Genomic DNA, 20,139 nt, shown 5'->3' with positions numbered 1-20,139 from the left:
ACGAGCTCGGAGCCAGTCTTAGCAGCCAAACACACAAGGGGCGATTCGCGGGGGGGGGGGGGAAGGGGGGGGCTCTGTGCTGTTCAACCTGTGCCCTGACAGGCCCCGCGCCCCCGCCGTGGCAGCGGGGGTGAACCCACGCCGGCCGCCCGGGCCAGGCCCCGCAGCCCGGAACCGAAGCGCGGGTCGCCGTTCCCCGCCGGGCCGGTGCGGCGCTGCTCGGTCCCGGCCCCGGCGTGGCGGGGAGCGGTTAGCCCCGGCCCGGTTGGGACTCGCTTCCCCCCTCCCGGCGGCGGGGTCGGACCGCATGGCGAAGCGGAGCCCCGCGGAGCCCGGGGCGCCGGGGCCGAGCGCCGCGGCCCGCAGGAAGGGAAGGAGGAGGAGGAAGGTCTGGCGCGGCCGCGGGGAAGCGGCGACGGGGGCCGCGCCGAAAGGCCCCGACATGGCGGCGGCAGCAGCTCCCCCCCGCAGCCCCCGGGAGTTCTCCTCCAACTGGAAGGCGCTGCAGGAGGTGAGGGGAACCGGGGGGGGGATCGGCCCGGGGCGAGCCGGAACCATCCCCCGGGGGTCTGGGCCGGGGAAGGCGCCCGGGGAGGGCCGGGGCCGTGCTGTCCTTCTCCGAATGCGGTCCCCGGTGGGATGTAGTAATTTAGAAAAAAATTATAATCTTCGTGTCAATAAATAAAGCGCTGCGGGCAGGCATCTGGGACGTCCCGTTGCAGGCAATGCCCCTGTCGCTAGGGAGTCCGGGGCCGCTTGGCACCGAGGCAGGAGGCCAAGAGCCCTCGGGAAGGATGGCAGGGCCAGAAACGGAGGGAGATAATCCTTTTTTCCTTCTTTTTGTCACTTTAGCTACTGAAACAAAAGGCAGATAACCCCAAGGAGCCCCTGTCTACGTGTCAAACATACACCAAAAAGAAGCATCCACTCAAAGTGGGAAACGGCCAAGAAGTTCCAGCTATCAATGGGAAGGGGAATGTGGTAAAGGCCAAATCCACAAATAAAATGGACAATGGTTCTGCCAAAGACAATCCTCCTTTGGCTAAGCCAAAATCCAAGAAGGTTGCAATGGATAAGAATTTAAGTGGCACCAAAAGCGATGGAAAAGGCTGCAAAGAAAAAAAGAAAAATGGCAATATTTTAAAGGAGAACGGGGATATAAAGCATAAGAGGAGGAAAGCTGAAGAACGTGCAGAGCAGCAACCCAAAGAGTGAGTACTTCAGGCATCATATGTGTATGTGAATATTTATTTTGAGAGCTGTACGTAAGGAGCACAGAGCAGTACGTTCAAAACAGCTGCACTCTTCCAGACTAAATTTTGGGAGAAATAAGACGCATGCTGCCCCTACTCCTCAGATAAGGCAACGCACCTGCATAGGTGACAGTACTAGACTAATTTTCATGGAGCTAATTTCTTGATTTAAAAAAAATAAATACGCTTTTCGTACACTATAAAGATGCAAGACTGCTTTAAGACCATTAAATGTAATTAAATCTGTACTTACCAGGGCTGAAATCTGGTTTGATGACGTTGATCCAAAAGATATTGAAGCAGCAATAGGACCTGAAGCAGCAAAAATTGCTAGAAGAAATCTGGGACTTGAAACAGGCCAATCCAACCAGTCTGTGGAGCAGGTGCTGGTTAAAGAAAAGGCTTCTGAAGGGTGAGTGGCATTCCAGCGGCAAGGATGGTGGCAGAGATTACCTTCTAATAGCTGTGATTTGCAGGTGCGCAGCGTAAGCTGACATCTCCCTGAGTCTGCTGACAAACTGCCCAGTTTTCCCCGTTCGTATCAACCTGCGAACCTTGTGAACTCCACTCTGCAGTCCCTGTAACAGGGGTGTCACCAAGCTGTCCTTTGTCTTTTAGGCTGACACGAGCTGTAGCCATGGACTGTGAGATGGTGGGAGTGGGACCCAAGGGTGAGGACAGTATTGTGGCTCGTGTGTCCATCGTGAACCAATTTGGAAAGTGCATTTATGACAAGTATGTCAAGCCTACAGAAGAGGTGACTGATTACAGAACAGCTGTTAGTGGCGTACGCCCTGAGAATATAAATACAGGTAGGAGGTTTTTTCCCCCCAAAATGTTCTTTAAGGAGGGAGAATTTTACAGACTATCACAGAAGCCTCGTGCCTTGGATAAGTTTTAGACCTATCTGGGGAAATGGAAAACAAAACGTAGTCTGAGTGCTAAGAAAAACTGTGGGAAGAAGTACTTCTTAGAGTGGTCACTAATGCCCTGGAAGAAATTAACTCGTGGATTATGGTATGGGAATATTAGGAAGTTTATTTCCTTTTAGTGCTATGCTCTATGGAATTCTCTGTGCTCTTGTAACAAGCAGAGGATTTGGTGTACTGTACAAATTTGTGTAACTACAGTCCCAAGGATACAATTGCCTTCACAAAAAAGATGCGGTGTTTTAACTGTAGTTTGCTTAGTTGTCTTATGCATCTAACGGGGAGCGTTTCATTGTGTGGTATTTTCAGGTGAAGATTTTAAAACAGTTCAGAAGGAGGTCGCCGACATCTTGAATGGAAGGATTTTAGTTGGACATGCTTTACGCAATGATCTAAAGGTACATGGCTGCAGATTTGTTATTTTGAAGACAAGGCTCCAAAAATTTAAGATTGATTAAATTTCTAATACATCTTTCTGGATCAGATTGAACACACCTAAACTCCTAGAAACTACGGCTTTATCACTGTTACCTCAGTTTCTTGTTATTTCATGCTGCACCAAGTATAGCCCTAGTCACTTGCCCACTAAAGTTCTTCAGCTTCCAAATTCTGTTGCTAATAGCACTGATCTGCTTACTAAAGAGCCAGGAAAGAAACGGAGTGATGAAGAAACTGCTTGCATGCTTTGCTTAGCCCCCAAAGCTCAGCAGTCTGGTCATCGTTTCCAGAGACAGGTATCTTATGTCATGCTGTACCAGCGCTGCAGGTAGTCGCTACAGGTGGTGCCTCCAGCTTCAGTTCTGTTTCTCGTGCTAAGTAGAACTGTGGTTCTTGAATCCAGCCAGCGTCTGGATGATCTTGGTCTTGTCCATTCATGGTTTTGAACTCTCTCTTATAATGGATGGAAGGAAAGAGCAGGAAGCTGTACATTCAGCTGTATAAACTTCCATGCAACAGCACGCTTTGGACTGGAAATGTAATTTCTTCTAGGTCCTATTTCTCGATCATCCTCAGAAGAAGATACGCGACACACAAAGATACAAGCCTTTCAGACAGAGAGTCAAGGTAAGAAGCTGATGGGAAGGTGCACCTCAGTTAACTGACTCTTGAGCTGCTGACTCCCAGCTGCTAGCTCGCTCCTACACTTGCCTCTACCTGACCCTGTTCCTTCTTTCCTACCTGAAACAGGGATGCCTGCTTTTTGTCATTTGAAAATACTAGTCTGGTTGAATGCTTACTTAGTGTTTGAAATATATCAGTAAGTTACTTAGTTCAGTACAAACGTTACCAGCAATACCTGTGCATGAAATTCAGTGGCTCTCCCATTCTTTAGCACTTGCATGGTCTTCATAATGCTTTTGTGGATAGCAAAATAAGATGGTAGAGTTCTACTTACAGTAAGGCTTATGCGATCTTCTTAATGGTACCATTTCCATAGGGATATAAAAAAAAAAGATGGCTTCAAGTTTCTGCTTAGACTGCAAGAGTAAAGGTTCAGATTATAGGGAGATATTTTAAGTTTCATAACTGTATACTCAGGTTTTCTTTTTCATAACAAAGCACCCCAAACATAAATCTTAGGGTTATGGTAATACACATAAAATCCTCTCAGCAGTGCACACATAAATCTCATAATTCATTAATTATTCTTGACAGTTAACCTGTAGAAGCTGAGGTGTGCTATACTTCATTGAGGAATACACTTAAATATTTTTTAGTATACATATATATACACACACATCTATATATCTCTCTCAAGTAGTGCAAGACAGCATGATTCTATCTTTTCTGTTTCTAGAATGCACGGCCATCATTGAAACTGCTCTGTGAGAGGCTGCTGAATGTTCAAGTGCAGACATCAGAGCACTGCTCGGTATGTATCTCGTCAGAATATACATTTTTGGGTAGATCAACAAGGTACTACACATTAGCTCTAAGATCTAGGTTCAATCTAGAATGCTGTGGCTTCATTCTAGCCTCTCAGTGAAAGTTAGCAAGCTCTGCTTGGACACCAGCATGCAGTAAGATTGTCATCTAAGCTTGCTTACCGTTGTGTGTCCCATACCACTTGGATTACTTCCTTATTTTCATAAACTTCTTTTGCACAAGTCAACTGTATTTTGTTTAAATATTAATTCTTGTTATTTTAAGATCCCCAGGGGAAAAAGTAATTCTCAAGTATCAACTGCTTACCTTAAAAGCAGCATCCTGCACCATTGTACTATGGCGGGTTGGATAAAAGTAGTGTGAGAGCCTACTGCCGAATCTCAGCAGTTAGTTCCTGTCTTTCAGCTGCCAGGAGGATATAATAGAGGAATGAACTGAAAAAGCAGGGCAAATTGTGAGGGTATCTCCAAGATACCGTATCAAGAGTATTTTTTTCATTATGGCTTTCCAAGTCACGATCAGAAAGAGAAGTGCATAGCCTTGTGGTGGGCCATGCATTCTGGACACATACTCATCCCCTTCCACTAGCCACAGAACCTAAACCTAGAAAGAGATTATGAAATGTTAATTGAAAGGATGTCTTAAAATGATGTGAGATTTAGCTGCTTATTAACAATGTTCTTAAACCATGTCAGCTACGTTTCATTAAGCCGCCTGTTTGTTCTGTTCTCTTTTAGATTCAGGACGCACAAGCAGCTATGAGACTGTACACCTTAGAGAAAAAGAAATGGGAAGCTGCTGTTAAGAACAAATCTAACAACAAAAATTGTAAAACTTGAATGATTCTACCCTGTGTTTTTATCTGCAGCATTTGCTGGTTTCATGTCGCATTCCAGGGCAAATTTAGAGATAACTCAGAACCGACAGCAGCTACTTCATAAAAATCAGTCAAAAGACAGTAACTTCCTAACCTGGTAGGTGAATGCTGCCATACAAGAATACTGCTAGTATCCCCGTTCTGGATGGTACCTATGCCTAATGCCTACTCCTGTGTTTAAACAATACTTGTAACAAATGCCTGCATTTGTGAAGTACTTCATCAGTTCAATTTCTGCAAAGGAAATATACACTGAATAAGTTAAAAAAAAAGTGGTTTTAAATTACGATAGATGAAGGAAGAAACTGTCATTGCTTTGCCGAAACTCCCAAGACTAAAATCTTTATTTCAAGTATTTTAAAGTCTATGAAGTAAGGTGAATTCTTAATTATTGCTGTTAGTCTCACAGTTGTGGTACCTAAATCAACAATATATAACTTTATATATTATTAATGGCCCAATATTAATCTTTCTGGTGAGAAAAAGCTAAAATATTTCTGGAGGATCGAAGCTTTTATATCTGAACAGAAGTGTACAAGTCTTGTTCTTCTACAAAAAGTTTTTCTTTTACTTCCGCAGTTTCAAAAGCGTTGCATCCACAAGGGTCATTATCTCCTGGAGAGAAATGTGAGAATTGTCAAATACAAGATTATCTTGTTGCTTCACTTATTTTTATAGTCATTTATTAATAAAAACACTGTGTCTAACATAGGTCTGTAAAGCAGCTGGTGTTTTAAACATGTGGGGTCTGATTCTGCAAAATCCAAAGCAACTATTACCAGACTGAATACTAATGCTATGATTTAAATAATCTAAATGGATGCTGGAAGGTAACAGGGAATGGGTTTTGGAGATGTAGCAGTTGCATGTCGCACACTTGTATTGCCAGAACAAGAGTGTTCTGGCCTTGTCTGTGCCGTCTGTCAGCAGGGGACACGGGGAACAACGAATTAGGTTTACAACAGAAGAGGGAGCTTTCTTCTCTTTTGTGACTTCTTTTTCTGCACTACCTTATAGCTTCCCTGTTCATTAAAATGGTGCAGGCAACGCCTGCGGGAGACATTGGAGAACAAGTTTGCGTCTAACTGTCTTTGAGACAAATTACGTAAGCAGGCTAAACACGTAACTAAAAAGAGGAAAGTTAAGACTAACCAGTTTTATTGGCTTGATGAACAAACTTCTAGTTACTAGTTTCTTGGCAGCAAGCCATTGCAAAGGAATTATTAGTGTAACACATTAAATAGCTTGAATAAATTTGCTGTTTCTGGTGTTTAAACTAGTTACCTTTTTGCAGTATGACTACTTGCTGAAATTTAATATAAGTTAATCTTCAGGCAAACTGTCACAAGGGTTTGTTTTGTTGGTTTTTGGGTGTTTTGGTTTTTTTAAGGATGCCACTTACAAAGCAAAAATAACTGGATGTAATATGCTTTATTCCTGTAAACTTTAGCCTGTTTTAGTATGAAGAATGTAGTAAATTAATGCGATGAAATGCTGCAAGAGACCAGAACATAGTTTTAAAAAATTACATAAAGAAAAAACTTCCAACTACTTGTTTTCAGTAGTCAGAAATACTCTTACAAACTGACTCTTCACCCCATATACACCTAATTCTGTAAATTTCTGTACTATGTAATTCCAGCTATTTGAAAATGATAAAATCCATAACCAGAAATAATATACTAAGCATCCACTCTTTATTATCACAGTGACTTCTACATACCATGCTAGATGAAAACCAGCTTTTTATTTCAGACAGCAGTTCTTCCATTTTCTGGGACAGCATATCCAGCACGACATCATCTGTATGTAAATGACCAGGATAATTTATGGTTACTAGCACAACCGCCAATGGTTTCAGCAGGAGCTAAAGGACAGCAAGGAGAGGACAGATCTACACAAACAGAAGGCAAGATAAGATGAAGTTATAACTTTATAACATCAGAGGGGCATTTAATAATTACTCAAGAACAAGTGGGACGAACTCTCCGTTTCAATTCATCCTCCTTTCTCAGATACATAGTAAGTCTTTCCTGAGAGCAACTACCCTGTCCCTGGGCAGCTGCTGTTATGGTTTTCTTTATTAATCTTTTGGGGGTGGGGGAGAGGAACAGACTTGACAACCACCACCACCACCTCACCATACTGAGTCATCTCGTTAATCAGCACACAGATACTTTGCACCACTTCTGGATCATCGTAGTGAAGGCGGTAGGCATCTTTGATCAGGTTTATTCCACTGCCTTTTGAATCTGTTATAAATCTCAAAGCCGCTATTTCTGAAAGGGAGACAAAACACTGCTGGGCTAATTGGTAGCTGCAGACTGCATTATCTGCTTTCCAGTCCCCCACTCCAGCTAGCCCACATGCAGTACTTTTCCAGGAAGTCAGGTCCATTATTTTCAGCCTTCCTAAAAGCTAGTCTAAAGCATATTTGGGCAACAAGTAGAAGACCATATATGCAGCCGACACTGTCATGCGTCGCAGAAGGGATATTTTCACGGTTTTCACATTGATTGAGCCCTACCCATTTACACAGTTGAAACAACTTCATCGTAAAATAAGTAACAAAACATTCTCAAGTTACTAATGGATCAGATTGTGCTGATCTAATACTTCTCATACATGCACGCTGGGTCCATGGGAAGAAAAAAATTTGCACCTCCAGTTTCACTATTTCCTCTTCCAGTCCTGCAAGAAAAAATTAACTCGGGAGAGCAGATGCCAATCCCAATCCCACTATGAGCTCTTGAACTATACAGAAACATCCACTTCTGAGCTGATTTGCAATTAATAAAAAAAGAATTGCTGAATGTTACCAGATAGCCTTAGAAGGCTTGCTAATGCCAGGCAAGTGTTCTTCACCAGCACTGGTCTTTCTGGGTTCATCCTGAGCGCATCCAGCAGAAGTGCTGTTGTGGGCTCATACTCATTTTCAGTTAAGCAACCTTTAAAAAAAAAAGACACACACACACAAAATCCCAAAACTTCAATATACTTAAAAGCCTTTAACACACTCATCAGCATTTCAACTTCTGCCTCCTGTTTCTGGAATGACTTTTTAATTATGCGATAAAAATTACAAAGAAAGCATGTGAAAACCTGTACTGCAGTAAAAAAGGCCCAATAAAGTCTTATCGTGAGTTGACCCAGGGGTCTAGGAGAAATTTCTGATACATTTTCTATGTCAAGATTTCCTTTCATTCTCCAAGCCAAAAGGAATGGAGAGTCCTAAATACTCATTCTGCTGGCGGGTACTAGAAAAGAGATTGCTTAGGGCATTTTACTCAGCTCTTCTAGTGGAATGATGGCGTAAGCGCAGGGCGGTAAACTTACGGCAATATTCTTGCATGAGGAAGAAATAAGACAGAGTAGTACTGCAAGGATGCGTTTCTTAGCACACACGATAATGAAAGAGATGCATTTTATTTTTTAATCTGAAATACTGTTCCCAATTTACAAAGCAAATGGCATAAAAAACAAACCTCCCAGCCCATGCTGCACAACACTAACGCTGCGTTCAAAGGAGTAACACAAATGGGATTCTTGGTCTTAAGAGAGAAGCCAGAGAATGCTCTGCACAACAAGGTTCTTGTAGCTGCCTATCGTTACAGTACCCATCAGCAGTATCTCGTTATATAATTGCTACAGCTCATCAAAAATAGCTTCATTAGGGAGTGTTAGAGAGCAAGTGCATGGACGACTGGTAAAGAGGATGCAAGTTCCTAACTCTGCTGCCATCTGCAGAGCCTGCTGAGGCCCAGCAGCCTGTATTTCAAGGATCACCACCGACAGACAGATGTGTTTGGCATACCAGCCTTTTCTGTGCACAAGGGACAAGGCAGCTGGGAAAACACACCTTGGAGTGACAATGCCCACAGAGCTGAGCAAGCAGTCTCCGTAACTGTTCCATTCTGGAGGTGCTCTTGAAGGACCGCAGAGGTAACAGGGACAGCACTTCTAAGCGATGCTTGGTCTACGTTATTCTCTGAATTATCATAACAAAAAGGAAATGCATTAAGCAGAGTTATTTAATCAAGTAATAAAATCATAAGCACATTGTATGTCAAATTATATCAGTAAAACCTTAATGGGTGATGGCATTGGAGTCATGCAACATTATTTTAGTATGGACAACAGCAGAGGGAAGGAATTTAAAATGTCCAAAACCAAATCATATTTTACAGGACTAATAAATAGTAATGTTTATTGCAGAAAGCTGAACTTCCCCAGGAACTAGTTTTCTTTGCCATTTAAATTATACATGAGGATCACAGCAAGAAACCTCCAAAAAGAACCACCTTTTTGACAGAATATGGTCTGCAGGATAGATATTTAGCTGGTCACATAAATCAAATGGGTGGTTCGTTGCACAGAGGGAATAAAACACACCAAGTCCAATTGTGCACACTCTGTGCTGTCAGCCTTCCCTGGTGATTAGAACACCACACACCTATACAAGAACACGTCACAAGTAACAAATCCCCTAAAAAACTCCCAGCGTGGTCTCATAAGGAGTCAGCTCAAACGATCACCCATGGCTCTCCAGCACTCTGGGATGATGCTGGTTTAGTTCTAAGGGAATGGGAAAAGTACACTTGCCACCTGGCCAATCGCATTTCTTTTGGAAAAGCAAGTCTCTAGGAGATGTCCAACTCAAGATTTAGCACAGTGCTGCCAAGAGAAGCGTGATGCAAAGAAACAGGATGCTATTAATTCCAAATGCTATTCTGATACCTAATCTAATATGCTGTTTGCACTGCAGTCCCTCTGCTAAGAGCAGAGCAAAACCACAACTGACAAACCAGAAACTGCGTGTACCCTTTCATTTCTGACAGTCTGCTCATAAGCCGTATCTTGGCCTAAACAGTAAAGATTTTACTTTGACAACTTATCACAAAAAGGGTTGCTAAAAAGTCTGCATTGTTTTCTCTCATTTAACTCTGGATCACTTAAAGTTATTCCAGTAGTGCTGTGGAGACATCTCTCCAGAATGGGAGAAAGAAGAAAAATCCAGTCCCAGCAACAGGAATGCCTGAACTCGATCAGGCACGATACCTGCTGCCTTTCAGCCACGTGAGTCTAGGCACAATACTTGCTGTGTTCTACCTACCACTCGCAGCCAAGCTCCAGAGAACTCCGCAGCAAGAGAGGCAGATCTTTTCATTATGAAGAAAATTTCTTAAAATTGACAGAAGGTCTGGAATTACTCCAACTTTCCTTAGGTTCTCCGCAGTAACTTCTAAAAAATACAAAAAGAAATTCTATAGAATCTGGTATTTCTGTCCCCCTCACTGTCCTTGCAACAGACAGCACTACTAACCATATTTAAACAGTGATAACAAACCAGTAACACGATACCATCAGCTGGACAAAAGAAAGCAAGAGAACAGACCGAATTCTTTAACAAGATCCACTTAAGCATAGTGTTTAGCACAAGTAACCCTTTCAAATGGATGTTTGGCCATCCTTTTTCCTTACAGATCTGAAATTTACAGAGCAGAAAAGGAACTGAGAGGGCATAAATTACTATTTTTCAAATGTTTACAATTTAGCAATTCAAGCTACCTCAGCTTCAGAATTAGGAAACACTGTATAAAAATAGTTTGGTCTTAAATGGTAAGTTTATTTGTACATGACACTTTGTACTTTTTTTTTTTTTAGGATTATCCCCTTGCTGCTAAATCCTTCTGTAACCATTTATAAAAACAGTCTTCTGTGGACTGTTGAACTGGCACTGAAAACAAGTAAAAAAAATCTCAGGAGAAATATCTCAGGATAAAAAAACCGAAGTAGAGAAATTAGGTAGAGTGGTTTCAATTCACCATGGCACAACCAAAAATAGAATTCAGGTCATACACCCTCATTTTCCCAAGCACCACTATTTGCACAGTTTGTTCTTGTTTCCAAAACAAGATGAAATACAGGACCACTCCAATAGATACAATTCTGTAAGTACCTGAAGCCCAGAAGTGTATCTCATACTTTCAGGAGTGTTATCTTACCAATATCTAGTCAATCTTACCAATATTACCACTATTAAACTAATACCTACAGACATCCACATCTCTCAGTCATGAGTTCTGCATTGTATCTTGCATTAGATTATAAAAGTAGAAACATAAGAATATTCCCCAAAAATGAACAAGGTGACCCACCACTGGCTGAAATCATCATCAATAACGTGCAGACCAATGAAAGTAACTCTTCATTTTCAGAGTGTTTTCTCACTGTCTCTAACAGAGAACCGGTCACATTCTCATCCAGGGCCATCGCCACATCCTGTTCTAGAGCTGTCAGAAGTAAACATTTGAACAGAACAAAGATTTCAGTGGCTTTGAATGAAGTCTGAACGCCCTGCTGTCAGCATAAGTAAAACACTCAATTAGCAGCATTTCTTCACATAACATATCCAAAAGGTACTTTAAATTTTCTTTTTCTGAAACACAATTCCTACTATTTTCAAGCTTGTATCATTATCAGGTGTTACTGGGGTAAATTGCCAAGAAAGTGACAGCAGGGATCGCACAAGAGACCAAAAAACACTTTTATGGTTTGAAATTCAAATACCAGAACACTGAGAGTCTCTGATTCATGCAATGCAGTAACACTCTACGTAACACAAAACCAAACTTGGTAGCCTAAGATCAGTAGCCTGTATTTAAAATTAACACCAACACAGAATTCACATATGCCAGTCCTGAAGAAAGTCCATGAGAATCCAGACTCTTATTAAAGCTGGTTAAATTCCTCTATTACTTTAAATTTATTCCCCAAAATCATTACTGAACCCATTTCAAACCTTATCTGCTACATCTAACTTTACAAGAGATAGGCTGTGTTACCCAGCATCAGTTGGAAGTCTCATAACTGTACCTTGACTAAGAATTTCAAGCAATACGCTGCAACCATCTACTTGTAACTCGAGAGAATCTACGTGAGTCTTCATGGCAAAAATGATCAATTCTGTGAACGTTAGCAGATAGGGCAAAGCTGTGGGGAAAAGAAATTATTTGAGACAGCATTCAGTTACACAGCTTAGAACACTCAGTGGGTTATCTAGACTCCAAAACACAAGAGTTCCAGTTTCAAATAAATTTGAGTCCCTGTGGACGATGTGATATGGCAGAACAACATTCTTGAATCAAAGAGAACAAAATGGAAGTATAGGTGGAACAATACAGAGTGAATTTTGTAGTCTCTGTGGGAAATGTCTCTGAACTAGAGACAGCTGCAAGGCTACGCAAGCTAAGTGTAGCCAGCACGTTCCTCATTAAGTCACACTGGCATTGTTCACTGGTCATGTAGCAAGTTGTGGGGTAGAACATCGTGCATGAGCCCAAAACCATGCTTTTCAGAACCTGTGGAGGAAAGTATTTCACCAGGTCTCCTAGTTCTAGGAAGACTTTGAGCTTTTGGAATAGCTAATACGGCTATTCAGTGTACCCACAAATATATGATAAAATGTTGAGGAAAAACTGGATGGTTTTTAGGGATCCATCTTGAGCACCTTCAAAGATGTGAGCATCAGCCATGGGAAGCCATGGGGCACAAGTGCCAAACAAGTCAGACGTGTGCACAGCCTTGTATTGCTGTCAATAGGATTGAATGAGAATCACAAAGATCCATTCAGTTTTTTTATTTATAACCAAAGCCTGCTGTAAGACTGAGTAAAGATTTCTTCAGTAACAGAGTTGAAGATACAGGTAACCCTAAGGAAAAAAAACAAATTATTCTTTTTCCTTATCGATTACAGATATGAACACCCTTGTGTTTTAACATCATAAGCCAATGCCAGCATTAAAATGCTATCACTATCAAATGACAGAGCATGTTATAACTAAGTTAACACAGTGCTTTGAAAATGTTGGTCTTGATCTGAAAGATTAATCTGAAAAATGTGCTGATGCTGGGAGAAAATATACAGTCTTCACCCACACAGCTTTACTAGAGACGTGTAGTTTCCTTTTGCTCTATCAGTCTCACAGCCCTAGGCATTACCCCCAAGTTGCCCCAGCACTGATATGAATTACCTTCCTCAAATGTCAGTTTGCCAATTCACCTTGGTTGCCAATTAAAATATCACTAAGTTTTTTTCCAATGCCCATTTTTTCTTACGCAGTAAAACACCTCTGCTGTTCGACAAAAGCATTTACAAAACAAGTACCAACACAATCACATCAACTCGCGGCCTATTCCAGTGTGTTCCAAAAATGAGAAATAGGAAGAGAGCAATTTCATTCTCATTTATTGTCATGAGAATTTTTTTCCTCTTCCTACTACCTCAAAATGTAAGGAAAGAGCAGAATAAATACATTAATAAAATAGTGCCTTACCACTTTTATCTCTTACAAAGCTGGCAAGGTGCTGAATGGCTTTAGCCTGTGCTTCTTCTATATCCCAGAAAGCCTGCATGAATTCTATGTAAACCAAGAAAATTCTTCTAACCATTTGATACAAACACTTATAAAAAGCACTCAAATTTTCTCTATTTTGTGCAAGATGTACATTCATATAAATTAAAATAATGTAATTTGTGATTGTTGAAAAGAGAAGAACTTTTCCCCTAACACATCAAACATTTAAATATTACAAAGTGTTATGATTCACCTGTATAATCTGTGTATTTGGCATTATATATTTTGGGGGCCTGTTGGAATATTAAATCAGAGCAGGGATAGGGGCTTTAAATGCATTATTCCAATAGCCTTTTCAGATTAAGATACTATCTTCCTTACTTAGAAGGAAAATAATGGAGCAGATCCTTTGTTGGCATAAATCGGCAAACATGTTAGAATGCAGACAAAATAAAGGCCCCCCAATTTTCTGAGGAATGACCTCTGACCCCATTTAACTTGTGCAGTAGGTATGGCTGGTAATCTTACGAGGTTATAGAAAAGGCTGTATAGTGATCCTTCCTCCAAATAGCATCCCATTTTATTTCAAGTAAAATGAATGTCCAATAATTCATTTTCAAGTAGAAAATGGAAAACATATGGGTTTATTTCCTATGAAAATCACCATTACATTAATTTTATTTTCCTTATTACCTAGAACACTTTCGATTCCTCCCTCAAGGAGCACATCTATTATTTTGGGAGGCAAAGACTTTTTCAGATTTACTAAAGAAGCACCAGCAACAGTCAGGCATTCCCTAATAAATGGAACATCAGTCAGATCCCTAGAATTACGAGAGACAAAAGCAGTACCAATAAGTTAGAACTGGTAAGTTACAAAAAAAAATTCTACAGGCTTTGTTTCATTTTGATATAAAAAGCTAACAATACTTCTTTGAAGACTGGATTATTTTTGATAGAACTTAGACAATTTACTTCAAAACAGCTAATGAAAGAGCTTACATTGTGCAAGCCATGCTTAGGCTTCAAGTTAATGGCTTGTAAAATTCTGTGTAACATGATTTTATAATGTAATCTTCAAAAAAGGACACCTATGCATATCAGAGTGCCCACTTCTGAATGAACACCAGGTCTTTGACTTTTTTAATTACTCAGTTTGTCGAGGCGGTAAGATCAGCCACCTTGACTCAATCTCTTTCAAACAGTAGCTAACATTCCCGTCCTTGTGAAGGTAGGTGGGGTTTAGGACAAAAAATAAAGGGAAAGCATCCAGAACTCACTTTGCTGTGGGTCTCATGCTGGGCTGAATCTGTAGCATCATAAATAAAATCGGAAATAAAGGCAAAGAGCTGTTATCTCCATTTTGCATTAGTGTCAGAACTCCCTCAAGACGGCTGGTATCCTGTCTAATATCCTGCAGTAAGGAAGTTATCGCTTCTGCCTGTAAAGAGTATAGTATCAGAAGAGCTTTCACACACTCGTTTACAGATATCCTGGTGGGCCAATGACATTTTAAATCTATAATGAAACATTATTACATACATTCAGAACAAAGCAGGTCGTCATGTCAAGTAGAATACAGCCTAGAGACCAGATGTCAGACTTCTCAGTAAACGAAAACCCAAATGTTTCTGGAGCCATCCAAGACTTGCTATCTGTTGAAGTAAGAATCACATGGCAATGTTCCTGACATTGTACTATACACGGTTTTTGCTTGCACATGCACAAACCACAGGCAATTGGTTTATGTCTAAAAATAATTTAGATTCTGCAGAGATTCGACCTTTTTTTACCGGTGACATGCCACAGAAGACTAAGAAACACACTATAACTAATGAACAATTTTCTAAGATGTTACTGCATAGGTATCAAGCTAAAAAGGATTCCAACTGTATCTGTTGCAGAGTTCTGAGGCTTACAGACGTATCCATAGTTTTCAGTTGTGAACACAATTAATGCTGCAGGCAACTGCCTATGAAAATCCTATTCACACTTTAGAAGACAAATAGTATAATGCGGAGAAGGGGGAGGGAAGATAATTTTTTCCTCTTTGGCTGATTTTTCTCTGAGGACTAAAAATATTCACCATAACTGAATCTTTTAAAAATAAAGTAAAAAAAAAAGTAAAACAAATATCTACTTTCTTCCACTCTTATTTTCCATTTCATTTCATCTGTCATAAGTGTTTCTGTACTGAAGTCGCTAAGCATGAAGGACGCTTCACCAGTCACAAGTATGTTTGATGGCTTGAGATTTCTGCAACACAAATGTTTTCTGTCAGCCTGTGATATCAGAGTCTAATGATACATAACTACAGGTTCCCAGCATCTTTACACGTCAGAAGGTTTGGGGTTTTTCGGGGTAGGGCAGGTGGGGTGGTGGCGAGGGGTTTGGGGTTTTTTTTGTTTGTGGTTTTTGGTTTTTTTTTTTTTTAAATATACAAGTGATAATCAACTGAAATACAATTATTTTCTTCTTTTACTGTGAAATGCTTTAAAATTTGTGATTGCAACAGATTTATCTGAGCATAGAATGCAATGGTTGTCTCTTATTTTAGATACACAAAGTATACCTTGTTCATCACAGCCACCAAAATGTAAGCACTAACAGAGATGGTCAATATTCTAATATTAAAATTAATATTAGAATTTTAGCACATTCAAAACAGAGAGAACACCTCTTTCAAACAGTAATTCTAGACAAAACTCAAGAAACAGACGACTTCAGACGTCACAGAAAACTAATCTATACATGAAGTCCAGAACTTCTAATCCTGCTCCCCCTTTCGAACTGTAAAATTCACTGCCTCTCAGTGAACAGCTGTGCTGAACCCACAGTCACTACAACGAACACTGACCTATCAGACAAAGAGAACAAGATTTCTACTCACCTGTGGAAAATATTTTGTTTGTGTATATAACACAAAGCATCCACCATCTGTCCCAGGAACTTCACAATCACCTGTTGAGGGGAATATACATGAAAGCATAACAGAAACACGGTAACTTCCAAATATCTTTTGGAAGATAGCTTCCAAAACCACCCTTCAGCAAAACACTGTGCTTTGAAGATTTTGGGGAGGACTTTGAGAAAGAGGGAATACAGAGGGAAAAATACAAAAGCAGTGAGACTGTCAGTTCAACCAGATGCCTCTTCTGTACTTTTTACCATGTCTGTTATTTTTTCCGATTTCTGCCTTTTTTCCTTGATTACAGATGAAAGATCTCCTTGGCCCGAGTGTTGCATTACCAGACAAAGGAACAGAGATGATATCTGTAATAAAACATTACACCAAAATTGTCTAATTGTTTGCAGGTAATAACATATCCAGTAAGAAAGATAAAACAGAGCACTTGGCCAAACCGGTGGGTGTGATATTCACCAATACCAAGGTGTTCCGAGATGATTAATCTCTCACAGAGGAGATAATATTTACTTTCTTTTATTAAAAATACAGCATGTCTGTTGTTTTCTTAAAAAAAACATTATCAAGCATCTTATCTGAAGCCGTATGGGACAATTCAAGTCAAATATACATCCATAAAATCCACACAAATTTTGCCACAGCACTGAATAAAATCTGCAAATAAGTAAGTCAGGGCTTTCAGCTTCCTATAGTCTCCTATAAAAGGGTTTTCATGCAGCATTGAAAATCAGTATTGCACACTGATTCACATCAGAATCTGTGAGTCAGCGTGCAATACTGCCATGTGATGGACTCCAATCCATGTATCTTCACAGCTTTTCAGCATGTTTATTCAGGAGTTAAAAAAGCAGGCTTGTTTCAAATCAAATAACCTTTTTTTTAGCATCTCACACCAATGACCCCAAATTTAAACCTGCAAAAATGCTTACATGCCTATAACATTAACCACGTGTTTCAGTTTAACCAATCCTATTTCATTCTCACCTCATTATCCCAAGTCACAAACAATTCCTTGTAAGCACAGATGTTTGAATGATGAAGCTTTAGCAAATCCATTGCCTGCATAGAATAAAAAAATAGAGAGCACTTTCTATAGCTACACAGTCCTTCCCACTTAACAGGACCTTAAATAATATCCTAAGCCAGTTCCTGACTTGTTCACGCCACATGTCTGATCGAATTCTTTCAATGTGCCAGCTCTGTATATATTTGCATGCACAAGTGTCAAGTCAAGGAAAATATTTCAGACTCTACTCAGTGTAATACTGTAACAGCCTTGTGAGATTCAAGGATATAAACTGATCCTTAGGGAGATGATATGTAATCAACCCCCTTCTTCAGTTCCTAACATCCAAACCTGAAAACACATCTTAGAATATGAAAGTCAAGATGATTTTACTAGCGTAGCCGTTATTTCCAGTAACCCCCATGCAAGCTTGAACCTCAGAAAATATGATGACACTAGTGAGATGCTTATCTCCTTGAAGCTGGTTTCTGTGTAAGGCCCTAACAACTACCAATTACTTCAGCAAATTCGCTGATGATGTGAAAGGTATAAAGAATTCAACTTACTCTCCTGTAGTTGTGTTTGTGGCTGTGCAAACACAACAGAAAAACTAAGAAGAGCCGCGCTCCCCGCTGGCACAACTGCATGTATTTCAATAGACACGTACATCAGCAGAAAAATTGGATCAAACTTTAGCAGTAAAGCCAGTCTCGGTACATAAAGAGGTCACCTCTCTTGAGTAGGATGAAGCATCTGTACAGACACGTATTCTCACTCATTTTCAACTGCAGATGTCATGCATGCAGGACACTGAGACTAATCCACTATGCGCTACTTCACATATTTTGTTGAAACAAATTTCGGTATTTTAACAGTATTTCTGATGTTGCTTCTTACTCAAGGCATTGAAACAAGTTTGCACAAAAAAAGTACTACAAAGGAAGAAAACCAGTCAAATCATTCACATCAAAAAATGACCAACTCTGAGAAATGAACATATAACAAAATATGTTAACCAGAAATTGAGTTCTTAATAACAAACTGTAAACAGACCAAGGTTCTCCTTCAGCTTAAAGGCCAAAAGGATGAGCTTTGCTCTTTGTCTTCAGCACAAAACAAATATGAACCCTGAAAAAGGACTATCCTCTGAGAACAGCTGTCCATTTGAATCCACATAGTCAAACGTAGGAACAATTAATACAAAATCCTGGCCTGAGCTCAAGCAGAGGGCAGGGAGAACACCCCTCAGATAGTCCTACCTGATTTACATCTTGACTATTTACTCAGTTAATCCTTGTAGATAAAAGACTTTGTTCTGTTAAGACTTTGGTCTTTCTAAGTGAGATAGTAAAGAAAAACTGCACTGATACCTCCTTCAAGGCCTCATTTGCTTGCTTTTCTTCAATGCATTCAACCTGCACCAAACAAAAGACGAGATTGTAATAGAGACAGGCGAACTTTAAGCCAGAACAATCTTGCTGAGAGGACTGGAAATGCAAATTGTGTACGAACTAGCATAAATTTTCAACGATAGCTCCAATCTCTAATGTTTGGAGCAGTCTTCTTGTTGGGAGATGGCCAGAAACAGAGCTTTAAACAAGTCTGTGACAGCTAGCCAGTCCTTCTCCTGCACTGTCAAAGTAGCAGTAAGCTAAGGTGAAAACACGCTGGATGGACCTAAATAGGCTGCTCCCATTTCCCCACTTTTAACCTCAACATTCTAGTAAACTGATCTGAATCCTCCGATTTCCAAAACAGCCACACAGTAAGATGTAAGCCTGCTCTTACCCAGTGGCCAAGCTGCCTAACGTGTTTGTCTGTTACTATCAGAAGGGCCCATGGAGATGACAAACGTGCCAACGGACTCTCGTTTTCCTGGCAACCACCTTCTCACCTGCTTTATTATATATTTCTTCTCCGCACCCTTTTCCGTTTTCAACTCAACTACCAGCATAGTGCCCAGCGCCCCAGGCTGGAACTGCCCCAGCACCTGCAGGGCAGAGGAGCGACGCCGATGCACTTGCTCGGCTGCAAGTGGTAGAACCACCAAGGCAGAAAGGTCCTTCAAACCACTTTCCCACAGACACCCTCCACACGGCACACACCTCCAGTTCCCCGTGGCAGGACCGCAGGCACCCCCCATCTGCACCCCAACTCTCGAGAGGCACACAGGCCTCCCTTCCCCTCTGGGACGTTTCCCCTCACTCCTCACCCTGCTGAGCAAAACACCCCCATCTCCCCAGGGCCATCCACACCCCGGAGCTCCCCTCCCCGGGACCACGTAGGCCCCTTCCTCAGAGGAGCTTACACCCTCGTGAAGGCCACACACCCCCTCCTCGGGGCCACCTGCACCCCCGCCAGGGCCATGTACCCCCCCCAGGGCCACTTACACTCCCTCCCCATAGTCCCGTACTACACCCAGGGGTACCTACACCCCCTCCCCTAAGCCACAAACCCCTCCCCAAGGCCACGTACATCCTCAGGGCCACTTAACTAACACACACACTCTCTCCCCCCCCTCCCTCTCCCCCCCGCACCACCTACACCGCCCACAAGGCTGCAGCCGCCCCCTTCCTGCCGGGCAGGGCCTGGCCCTTCGGGCAGCACCTCGTATTTCTCCATGGCGGGGGGCAGGGCCCAGCCTCCCGGCGAGGCAGGACGGGCGGCGGGTGCGGAGGGACCCCCAGGCCCAGGGCGGCCCCTCAACCGCCAGCAGCAGGCGCCCAGCAGGGCAGAGCAAGGCGGGGAGCGCTTCCCCTTTCCCCCAGACTACGCTTTCAGACCAAAAAAACGCCGTCAACAAACCCCCGGGTAGGGGCAGAACCGGGGAGCAGACGCCAGGCCGGGCCCCGCAGCAGCCACACGGCCTCTCCAGGGCGTGTCCGCGGCGGCTGGCGCGGCCCC

The 20,139-nt window shown here is 41.7% G+C and overlaps 2 protein-coding genes across 8 annotated transcripts; one reads left to right on the top strand and one right to left on the bottom strand.

Moving 5' to 3' along the window:
- The first annotated feature begins 234 nt into the window (after nucleotides 1-234).
- On the top strand, nucleotides 235-5,657 carry REXO4 (REX4 homolog, 3'-5' exonuclease). Of its 2 annotated transcripts, XR_012996744.1 has the most exons (9): nucleotides 235-511; nucleotides 853-1,211; nucleotides 1,510-1,665; nucleotides 1,872-2,065; nucleotides 2,492-2,580; nucleotides 3,173-3,247; nucleotides 3,981-4,055; nucleotides 4,807-5,043; nucleotides 5,526-5,657. XR_012996744.1 is itself a non-coding variant. In XM_076355086.1 (8 exons), the coding sequence occupies exons 1-8, from the start codon at nucleotides 308-310 to the stop codon at nucleotides 4,906-4,908; spliced, it is 1,254 nt and encodes a 417-aa protein (XP_076211201.1). In that variant the 5' UTR covers nucleotides 235-307; the 3' UTR covers nucleotides 4,909-5,657. The 2 variants fall into 2 exon arrangements, 1 of the variants encoding a protein (XP_076211201.1); XM_076355086.1 differs by having other exon boundaries at nucleotides 4,807-5,657.
- Nucleotides 5,476-20,078, bottom strand: STKLD1 (serine/threonine kinase like domain containing 1). 6 transcript variants are annotated; one of them, XM_076355082.1, is made up of 19 exons: nucleotides 19,843-20,078; nucleotides 19,130-19,225; nucleotides 18,606-18,650; nucleotides 17,214-17,288; nucleotides 16,472-16,576; nucleotides 16,194-16,264; nucleotides 15,444-15,559; nucleotides 14,846-14,958; nucleotides 14,584-14,744; nucleotides 13,997-14,127; nucleotides 13,283-13,366; nucleotides 11,823-11,939; nucleotides 11,105-11,239; nucleotides 10,060-10,188; nucleotides 8,806-8,934; nucleotides 7,766-7,894; nucleotides 7,088-7,225; nucleotides 6,670-6,749; nucleotides 5,476-5,561 (listed from the first exon to the last, which is right to left on the bottom strand). In XM_076355082.1, exons 1-19 carry the CDS (start codon nucleotides 19,855-19,857, stop codon nucleotides 5,514-5,516), a joined length of 1,917 nt encoding a protein of 638 aa, XP_076211197.1. In that variant the 5' UTR covers nucleotides 19,858-20,078; the 3' UTR covers nucleotides 5,476-5,513. The 6 variants fall into 6 exon arrangements, with proteins under 6 accessions (XP_076211197.1, XP_076211199.1, XP_076211195.1 ...); XM_076355084.1 differs by lacking the exon at nucleotides 19,130-19,225; XM_076355080.1 differs by lacking the exon at nucleotides 19,843-20,078 and having other exon boundaries at nucleotides 19,130-19,388.
- Between the last annotated feature and the right edge of the window lie 61 nt (nucleotides 20,079-20,139).

This window comes from Aptenodytes patagonicus, chromosome 18 (genome assembly GCF_965638725.1).
Source record: "Aptenodytes patagonicus chromosome 18, bAptPat1.pri.cur, whole genome shotgun sequence".
In the NCBI taxonomy this organism is placed as follows: Eukaryota; Metazoa; Chordata; class Aves; order Sphenisciformes; family Spheniscidae; genus Aptenodytes; species Aptenodytes patagonicus.
This window is presented reverse-complemented; position numbering and strand designations above follow the sequence as displayed.